The sequence below is a fragment of the Thamnophis elegans genome, chromosome 9, assembly GCF_009769535.1.
Source record: "Thamnophis elegans isolate rThaEle1 chromosome 9, rThaEle1.pri, whole genome shotgun sequence".
In the NCBI taxonomy this organism is placed as follows: Eukaryota; Metazoa; Chordata; class Lepidosauria; order Squamata; family Colubridae; genus Thamnophis; species Thamnophis elegans.
Genome location: NC_045549.1, coordinates 22,014,227 through 22,025,361, shown reverse-complemented (window position 1 = coordinate 22,025,361; position 11,135 = coordinate 22,014,227). Strand labels below are relative to the sequence as shown.

Sequence of the window (11,135 nt, the reverse complement as noted above, 5' to 3'; positions counted from 1 at the left end):
TTTTGATAGCAACTAAACAATTTCTATTTTATTGATTGAGACGAAATATGTATTGTTTATTTCATGTATACAGACATTTTATTTACTATCTTATTTAATCTTCACACAATTTCAGCATTTTTATTTGCATTGATAATGAATGGCAGATCAGGTAACATACAGTCGTCATCCCCCCTCCCCCCCCCCCCCAATTACATATTGTGTCCTTATGATTTCAGTTACATGTAAACAATTGCTGTGGAGTTTAGCAGTTTTACTTCCAGGCTGAAAAGATAAAACATTGACCAAAAATGTAACAAAACAGAAACTTGCCTGAAGTATTTGCTTTTAACAGGAGAACTTAAAAGAATAACCCAAATCCAGGTCAGGGATGTCAGGCAGAAATCAAGAGGTTCAAGATTTCTTACACAATAGGATTTAGAGTCTCTCAGTTCAAAATGTTTGCTATAAGGCAAGGATTTTTTTTTTAACGTAGAAGTGATGTTTTATTTATTTATTCAATTTCTGCAGCTGCCCAACTCAATTAAGTGACTCTGGGTGGCTTACAATTCAAAAGTTATTAAACAAAACAATTAAAAAACATTAAAATAATAAAAAATACCCACAAAATAAATAAGTTCAAATATCAGATTATCAATAAACTAATCATAAAGCCAAGTATCAGGGCCCTTAATACATTCTGAGCCCCAGATGCAAGTACATAGCCAAATTTTTAAAGCTTTGCAAAAAAGTCAATAGGCTTGGGAACTGTTCTTATCTCCAAGAACAGAATATCCCATAAGGCAGGGGCTACAGCAGAAAAAACTATCTGCAGCATGTCCAATCTGTTGGACCGGATTGGATGGATGGAAAACCTAGAAAAAAGATGGTAACTTGGTCTTTTGCATGTAACTCACTGGCTGGCTGGATGCTAGATGTAGAGGTAGTCACTAAAAATAAGTAATATACTTGGCACTGGATTTTACCTTGTGTATTTCATTTATCAATCTCCCAGAACTCTTGAAGTTTGTTCTGGTCATTTGAGAATGGTTTGAAAATAGCACTGAAGGTGGCATTTCTTGAAATTATTCTCTCCTTCAAAGGAAAACTACATTGGGATCTTTTTTATGAGACATCTCACAACTCAGTTCTTCGTCATTATTTAACATACCTAATTTCCTGTTATGTTGGAAGAGAACATTTTCAGTAATAGTAAAAATCATAGTAGGTAACTGGCTCATTGGCTTAACTACCCACATTTTTTTCCTTACGTAGATATATCAGTGTTTTTTAACCTTGGCAATTTAAAATGTGTGGACTGGCTGAGAAATTTTGGGAGTTGGTACATATTTCTTTACTTTGTCATTTTGTAACCTGCTGGAATTTCTTTCAGTTAATAGTTCATATAGTTGTCCAGTATCATACATTTCAAGAAAGATCCTTGTTTCCCATGATCAGAAATATAAAAAATGCAAACACTGATTTTTAAAAAACAAAGCGATCATAGAAAATAATACTCAGTTGCGTGTTTTTCTTTAAGCGGAAATGCAATATTTTTCTCTAGAAAGAAACTGATAGTAAGCATTTGTATATTTCTAGCATATGGTTAAGTATGCAGACAAGGGACTTACAGAATTAATGGAATTATTTGGGACACCAGATGTGACATTTAAGTTTTATAAACAACCCCTTCAACAGATAGGAAACTAACAATGTAAACTGCTTTGTTAGAAAACTGGGCTCTGTTCATGGAGGAATCCTTGATATTCAGAAAGATGGAGAAAAGAAATTTACTTTTTATGTGACTATACAATGTCAAAGAATGTTTTGATTTCAGCCTATTTCTTCAACAGAACAAATAGTTGGTATGCACCTCAATCTAGCATCATTTGCTGTTCCCTTATTTGTTTGCCTGGGTCCTTTGAAGCAATTCGTATTTTCCAGAACATACAGCTTAATACTATGTAAAATGTGGACCATGATCACCTAATGTTACTCTTGCACATGGGAATCTGATCTTAACTATGTACAAGACGTACAGGTAGATTGGATATATAGACCAAGAAGAATGGGAAACTATGGGGGAAAGCATTAGATTATTTGAAATTCAGAGTGCTATACTGTTCATGTAGCATGAACTAATTTGTTAAGAGAAGAGCTAGTTAAGTAGCAAATAGGTTAATTACTATAGTTCATTTAATGCAGCCAGTTATTACTCAACATCATGAATTTTGCAATTAAAATAGGCAGTTCTCAGATTGAATTGTTCTATATTTCAAAGGCTATCTATCTGGAGTTCTGTATAAAAGTGATTCCTGTACACACTCAATATTCAAACTGAACTACTGGCTTGCATGCAAATTCCTAAACCCACATAAGACCAAAATCATTACTATCTTTGACAACCTCCAAAAATTCCCAGTTTTGTGGCAATCTGGGAGTACAACTGGTTTAAAATCTGTTAAATCTGTAGTGTTGATACCCTGTAGTTAGAATAAAGGTCTGTCTGTCTGTGTGTGTGTGTGTCTGTCTGTCTGTCTGTCATTTTAGAATTTCTGCACTTCTGGGAAAAATAATTCTGCTATGATCACAGAGCATAGATATAGTACATTTTTGTCATATAAAACACATCACCAAACATCTAGCACAAAGTATAAATTTAATATAATCTAAAAATATAGATTAAAATATAAAAGACTAAAAATATAGATTATATATAACCCTATGATTATTACAAGATTGAAACTCTGACATATACATATACAAGTGGACTTCCCTTCAGTCACAGCATATTTAGGAATTTGCTAGACTTCTTTTTTCCTGAGTATTAAAGGGCCCACATTATCTCCCGTTGACTCGTTGTGTTTGTTGTGAGAGCCATCACAGACAGGGAACTGAAACAAAAATGAACAGACCATAAGTAGGTGACCTGGAATGTTAACGGTTTTGGGATTATAACTGAGATTAAGAGACAGGTTACCCTTAAATACATTAATAAACACAATACATACTCAAATGAGGTTGGTAGGCTAGTGTGGGTAATAAGTCACCAAGGATAAGAAGTATCCAAAATGTAAATTGAAATCTAAATGACTAAGTGGTCTTTATACATCACAAATACTAAGAGACATTGAACAAATTCGGCATCTAATGTATATGCTTTAAAACAATGGCTTAAACAGGAATGAGAAGTGGTCAGAAATGAACAGCTACAAATATATTCTGTCCAAAATCTATTCCTATTTAGTTTAACCTCAACAATTGGCTTGGCTTGGCTTGGCATATGTTAAGGTATAAAGTATGGTTTAAAGATCACAATAGGCTTGGTTCAAAATATCTACATTACTAAACCACATTACTTTGAGATTTCAATTGGTGGATTCTGCTTAGTGTAATCCATATTAAAAGAATTGAGTCATAGTTGCCAATTTGAACACGTCAAATTATAAATAACAAGATCATAATATTATTTGGCTCTATATCCAAATTCAGTTATGGTTTATTATCAGATGGCATAACAAGACATGATTTATAACAGTTGTCCTAACCATGGAATGGCATGCTAATTAAATAAAATGGACAAATCATAGCTGTTCTTCTCCAGTAAATTCACCCTCGCAGTTCAGCAACATGTCAGAAACTAAAGGAAAGCAAAGAGCTTTAAAATCATGGTAAACACATGAATTTGCCAAGCTACCAGGGCCAAGCTAGATGTCCATGCAATTTACGTGTTCACAAAAGCATATATAAAGCTCTCAGGCATCACTTTCGCAATGATCCTGGAGGACTATGGACAAAAATGTTTTTTCAGCTACAGAATAGATTTTAAAATGCAGGTATTTACTTGTTTCCCTGAAAATAAGACCTCCCCGGATAGTAAGCCCAATTGGGCTTTTGAGCACATGCGCTAAAATAAGCCCTCTCCTGAAAATAAGCCCTCCCCGAAAATATTGCAATGCAGCAGCAGCCATGAGGTGACCATGCTCGCCGCCTCCTGCACCTCAAAAATAATATGACCTCCATGAAAATAAGGCCAAGTGCTTATTTTGGGGATGAAAAGGCAATAAGACCCTGTCTTATTTCGGAGAAACACAGTAGTACTAGTATTAATTCTTCACTAATGATAAATAGTTTGCAAGATCATTTTACCCTGAAGTGCACAATTGTGACCTATAAAAGCGAAGTTCTCTACATCATAAGAGACAAGAATGGCCGTAAGTAAAAAGGATATAGCAAATTCAATAAAACTACTCACTGTTTTAGAGCGCCAACATCTGCAGTACACTGCCTTAGTGTGACAGAGGTCCTCAATGTTGATTTCGTTTACTACTTTGGGATTCTCCTTCTGGATCTTGAGATTAATCAAGCTGTCCTTCTGCTGTTTCTTCTTGGGAAGGAATGGACGAATAGCAAGATATCCCAGCAGAGCAAGGACCCCCAGGAAAGGCAATAACCGCAGCCATTCTGAAACTGAGCACATGCCACAACCACATTATAAAGCAATATTCTGCAGCAAACCTTATACAAACATACACAAACATTTGTTCCCTTCTTGATAATTATACCAGTGCCAGGACTAGCATTCCAAAGGATTGGGAATGGTTAGGAGAAGAAGAAAAAAATGTGTGGAACACATTAACCTTGCCAGTTTTGAGCCAGAAAACACACTTTCAGTCCCATAATTTTGTACTGTGCAAACTGATTCATTTAATGACAAAGGTGCTGGTCTCAATTGTGGTCACTAAACAAGGACTATCTGTACATCTAATACAGCGTCTTGAATGGGGACAGATATTTCCCTCTGTCAGGCAGTCACATATCCTCTGAAGAGAACAGATACAAATTGCAGAATGTTGCCACCAATTTAAGTATAAAAAGTAGGGTCATTTTGGGATGACATGATACATTTCAGTGGAATTCTTTGGAACAGAAACAGGAAACGAGAGCAGGAAGGTATAATGAAGAGCACAATGCAATGCCAAATGTAACGAGTTATTCTTTCTTCATCTTGCATCCAAATCAGGTGGAAATCATTTTTTGCGCTTTCTGCTGAAGTCAAACATTAATAAGTAAGAAGTAGAAAAGGAAAATATAAAAACAGATAATCCAAGTTGGTTTGTCATACAAAGACACTCTATAGTAGGCCAAAAGAAGATATAGCATATCCCTTCAAGTTATATTTTGTGCTGCTTTCCTTTTGGTTCCCCATAATACATTGGATTAGGTAAACAAGGACCATATAGTTCATGGGCCAGCATATTTTTTGTTTCATTACTTTAATATTTAAATAAATGGGGAAAAAAGCTAAGTGGGGGTAATCACAAAGACAGATCAGAAAGAAGAAAATGTTTTTATATTTAAAATGTAGGCTTAGTATTTTAAACTATAACACCTTTCCATTTATGTCCTAATGCTGTGATGGCAAACCTACGGCACATGTGCCAGAGGTGGCATGCAGCGCCCTCTGTGATGGCATGTGAGCTGTTGCCTCAGTTCAGCTCTCCCACCGGCCAGCTGGTCTCGGCCATGCATGTGTGTGGGGCGGGACAAGTGGGAGTGTGTGTGAATGTGCAGGGAGTGGAGGCCTGTGGGGGTGTGCACATGTGTGGGAAGGGGGGGCATGCAGGGAACACATGCGTGTGAGGCAGGGCGCATGCACAGGGGACACATGCGCATTGCATTTCGGGGATTTGGGTGCACACGCACACACACACACACACATTTGGGCATGCACGCACACACTTTGGGCACTCGCTCTGGAAAAGGTTACTGTCCATCACTGTCCTAATGTTTTCCAAAATGTATCTTAATGGCAGTCTTTACTACAGAAAATACAATAGAATTATAGCTAAAAGGAGAGCCAAGGTACTGCCATGCTATCAGAAAGTCCAATAACTGCTTTCTAAATGAGTTCAATGTTGTTGTTTGACTTTATGATTTTCATTCTGTGGAGAAATTAATGTAAAACTACAAGCTCAAAGAGAAAGCTGAAGTCAAGAAAACTGAAATTCCTGATACGATAGGCAAATTTAAACAAAGAAATTTAAACAAAGGGATTAATCATATACAGATATAAATATGGAGGGAGATAGAGATATAAAATCTTCCTACAATAACAAGATAGCAATAGCACTTAGACTTATATACTGCTTCACAGTGCTTTACGACCTCCTCTAAGCGGTTTAGAGTCAGCATATTCCTCCAACAATCTAGATCCTCATTTTACCAACCTCAGAAGGATGGAACGCTGAATCAATCTTGAGTCAGTGAGAACCAAACTGCCAAACAGCTGGCAGCCAGTGATCAGCAGACATAGCCTGCTGTACTGAATTCTAACCATTGCGCCACTGCAGCTCGTAAGATACTACAGGAATGCTTCTATGTAAGAACAACAGCTTTCAAGTGATACTAATTTTTACATAATCATCTTAAGTAGCATTTTAATCATTTGTTTGTTGAGATAAAAATACACACAAAAACTAAAATCCTGGTTATTATCATTTGCACAGAAACATTAGAGCACATTAAAAGTTTTGATAAATTACAAAATTTCTACAAAATATCAATTAATATTGGTATAGAAAATAATTATAATCTGCATATAATAACTTGTGTTCATCTCTTACCACTGTTTTACTTGAAACCTCTATTTGCATAATAACAGTTGTAATGGTTTCATTATTACATTAAAAATTAAAGGAAAAAAAGGACATATTGAACACCACCTATTGATCCAATTAAAATAAAGGAATGAAAACCCCATTTCAGTTACAATTCAAAGCTCTTGTCCACTTCCAACAAAGCCATAAATTCTGATTTTGACTTTTTCCAAATGAATAAAATATTTTTATAAAAAGTTTTAATCCCAATTTTATACTTTTTATAAATAACTCACAGTGGCAAACATCTAATTCTCCTTCCTCATCTTGTTTTTTCCACAACAACCCTATTAAGTAGTTTGGGCTGAGAAAAAGTGATCAGCTCAAAGTTACCCAGTTAGTTTTCTTGCTTAAAATGGAATTAGAACGAAGTCTCCTGGTTTCTAGCCTACTAACTTAACCAATAGACCAAACTGGCTCTCAACAGAGATCAATCAATATTATCAAGAATTTGGCAAACATTTATAAAATCAGATTGAGTCGGACAGATTATTAATATGTTTTTAATATATGTGCCAGGACCATTAAATATCAATAAGAATCATTTATGTTGTATTTTATTCAATTACTTCATACAACACCACAGATTGAGTTTTTGACAAGTTGCAGGTAGAGAATATTATGTGAAGTCAATCACTGTCTTACAAGTCAGCATGTTGTTAGCCAGGCCATTGTGTTAATTCTTCAAATTGTTCATTAGTTTTATACAGCATGCCATATAGTCCAAGACACAATTACTGTGTCCTGAAACGTTTCCATTATTAGCCAAAAATCTGTTATGCAAAGTAACAGCACAATGCTTTTTAAAGAAACATCCTTCCATGGAAGCATAATCTTATCTCATGACCAATTTGCTAGGCTAATATCAGAAAACACCATATTCATATAGAGAAGCAGCGATAGGCTTCTCTGTCTACTATAATTGTATCAACAAGAGATATCTAGCCTAACGCAAGAGCACACAAGAATGGAACAGGAAGAGGCAAATAAGCCAATAAAATTATGGGCCTGAAGGTGACCTTCCCTGTGAAATTGGGACAAGAGAGTCTTCTGTTCTTTACAAATTGATAGGTAGAATTTCCAAAGTTGCTCTGCATTCATCAAGAAAGGCAGGTTGAACAAGATTCCTTTTCTCTCAAAGCATTTTATCCTCTACCCAATACTGGCTTTTCAACTGTGTTTATCACTTCTAACTAATTTGTAACTGTGTAGTTATGTAGAACCTACAGAGTCAATACCCTCATTTGAGTGATGCTTACTTATCTCTCCAAGCCTCTGAATTTATTAGACATCTCAGCCTAGGAACAGTTCATAGCTGGAAGCAAGATTTTTAAAAATGAAATAAAAACAGATATAAGAGATACGTTAGTTTAAGAAAACAAGCTCTGGGTAGACTTTCAAAATAAGCTTAATCTTCTGACTGAATTAACTAATTTTCTGAGTTTGCACAATCAAGTCAATTTATTTCACACAACAACCAAAATTACCAAGGTTAAGCTAGCCAAAGCTATTATGTTGTGTATATACAGCTTCTAGATTTTGGGAGACCTACTTTGGCATGTTCTGTACATCTTAACCAATAGTTTTAAGAGAGGGAAAACAAGATTAATATGCCATTTGGTAGACACATTTACACAGAGATATCCTTATCTCATGCGGTATCAAGAAAATTGATCATGCTCAGGCATGAAAGAGAAATGATCCTCCTTCTATTAACACAAGAAAGAGAACAAGTATTTGGCTTAAGAATAAGTTCACATACCTTTCCTCTCCTGTTACTGTCACAAGGCTTATATTGATCTCTTGTCTCCAACATGCATATTCCATTACATGCTATGATTGAGGAGGTTGCAGTGCACTGATGATGTTACCTAGTTTGGTAGTGAAACGTTTGCAAGAGAACCACCAAGAGAGAGCACCAAGGACTCCACAGTTCAATCCTGAGCTACAAATATTCTTTTATTGGTATCATATCCTCTCTCTTCAGTGATGAATGATTTAAAAATATGAGAAATGAAAATATCACTCAGGACAGAAACATGCACAGAAAGAGCATCAGAGAGCCATTCATATAACCCACCGTTGTAGGAATAAAAGAGGAGTTAATATAGAAAAAGTAACTTATCCCCACTGAAGAATGTTGCCTATACTTCATGGCATGGGACTGGGTTGCCTGAAGAATCGCCCATCCGCAATTGCATCTGCCTGCCCCCATTCGAGATGGCAGAAAGGACAGGCATTGTCTGCTTGACTTGGCTGGTCCAAGGAGGTGGGCCTTCTCTGCCCCGATGCCCTGCTTGTGGAACATTCTTCTCCTTCCAAAGTGAGATTAGTTCTCACTGCTAAGGTTTCATTAGTCTGTCAAGACCTGAATTGGAGCTCTCTTAAGATGGTTCTGGCATTGTGTTCAATCTACTCTCTTCTCTACTGTATGTTTGTCCTAATTTTTATACATTTATTTTTATTTAATGGTTGTACTTTATGCCACCCAAGTCACTTCATGGAAGATGGGTGACAATATAAATCTACTAAATAAACACTTTCTTGCAAAGTCTTTTGTATAATTTTATCAATCATCATTGCTTATGTTTTTACTGCACTACATATAGTTCCCTGAGTGGGAACAATTTAGATACAAACATAAACGTGTAAAATCAATATAGAGACAAGATACATGATTCAATCTTGGTTTCTACAAATATGATTTCTCTGTTTACCTTTTGTTGTTTATAAATACACAACCCAATGATAAGAGGACAAAATCTAAATAAATCTATTTTAAAATCCTACCTATTAGCATTGGGAAAACATGAATCAGTATAATTCCTACACAATTTTTCTTTTATATATTATATAGATGTTTCTCAAGTGGAAACTCTTGGTGATTGTAGAGGTTTTAGGAACAGAATGGAAATGATTTGCATTTGTCTTCTTCCAGGATATTTTCTATTCTACCTACAGCCCTAGAATTATCTACTACCTCCTTAATTAGCTTATTTTTAAATTAAATTAATCTAATGCGTTATGGAACCACCCAACTCCTGAGTGAGTGGCCTACAATTTTTAAAATGCTTTATTTAGGATATACAGCTAGATCAAACTGCATTAACAACTTTAAAAAAAGATCAAGATGTTGTCACCTTCTGGGAAACTGTGTTATCTACAGAAGCATTTTAAATGTGCCTAAAATTGCACTGTAAAACAGATGCTTTGGAATGTGTAATTAAAGAAGAAAATAACTCTAGAAATAAAGCTATTTTAAGATGTGAGTTTTACTATACGTAGTTGCAAACACAATGATGAAACAAACATGGCAACATAAAGACAAGACTTGGAATATTGCATCCAGGTTTGGTCGCTACAATATAAAAAAGATGTTGAAACTCTAGAAAGAATGCAGAGAAGAGCAAAAAGATGATTAGAGGCTAAAACATATGAAGAATAGTTGCAGGAATTCTACTTTAATGAAAAGAAGGACCAGGCAGGGTTACATGATAGGAGTGTTCCAAAGCCTAAGGGGCTGCCACAAAAAAGAGGGCTCAACCTGTTCTTCAAGGCAGGACAAAAAGCATTGGATGGAAACTAATCAAGGAGAGAAGCAATCTACAACTAAGGAGACAATCAGATCAATGAAGGACTGGCCTCCAGAAGTTGTGGGTACTCACGAGGTTTTAAAGAAGAGATTGGAGAACCATTTATCTGAAATGGTATATGGGGTTTCCTGCCTGAGCAGGACTAGAGCAGGACCTTTCTAAGGTCCCTTCTAACTCGGTGATTCCATTGGTTTCATGGATTGTTCCAAGCCAGTCATGAGGTTTTGGGTTTTTGTTTTTTTTTTACAAAAAGAAACCAGCCATCAACGAATCACATGCGAACCCAAGTGACCTTCTTCTCTGCTGCAATCCCAATTAGTAGCTGCAGAAAAGCGGGAATCCAGACGCTGCGCGCCCGTCTCGGAGGGAGCCTCACGTGTGTGGGGGAAACTGGGAACTCTAGTCCAGGGCAGCTGCAGGGCGCAGGCGGAGGAGGCTGCCCGACTCGGTCCTCATTGAATCCGACGGAATGGATTTTCGAACTGACTTTCTGCAAGCGTCCATTCTCTTAAGGCAAGGGAAAGCGAAGGCGGCAGGGTGGGCGAGAAACGGCGACCTTTCTTATACATCAGGCTTGTCCCAAGGAGGGGTCTCGTCTGTCACACACATAGGGACACAGACACACAGTGCCCCCCGCTTCCCAACCAGCCCTGCGCTGCCCCCCCCCCCAACTAACCTGTGAGCCTCAGGAAGCCGCCGACGCTCTCCGGCAGCGGCAGGCGCTTGAGATAAGCAGGCAGCTGCACTTTGACGATGCGGGCCAAGCTATCTAGCACCATGGCGCCGGGCGAGGGTTCCGCGGGGCGGGGCTGGAGGCTGCTGGGCTGCTACCTCCGGCTCGCGCGGGGGACTTTCATGCCAGCCCCGGACTTTGCCCTTCTTTTTCCGCACAGAAGCAGTGGCT

At 37.2% G+C, this 11,135-nt stretch overlaps 1 protein-coding gene across 1 annotated transcript; it reads right to left on the bottom strand.

The window, feature by feature from the left end:
* Nucleotides 1-758: 758 nt before the first annotated feature.
* On the bottom strand, nt 759-11,135 carry LOC116513206 (CDGSH iron-sulfur domain-containing protein 2). The gene is made up of 3 exons (XM_032224162.1): nt 10,908-11,135; nt 4,235-4,449; nt 759-2,873 (listed from the first exon to the last, which is right to left on the bottom strand). Exons 1-3 carry the CDS (start codon nt 11,008-11,010, stop codon nt 2,784-2,786), a joined length of 408 nt encoding a protein of 135 aa, XP_032080053.1. The 5' UTR covers nt 11,011-11,135; the 3' UTR covers nt 759-2,783.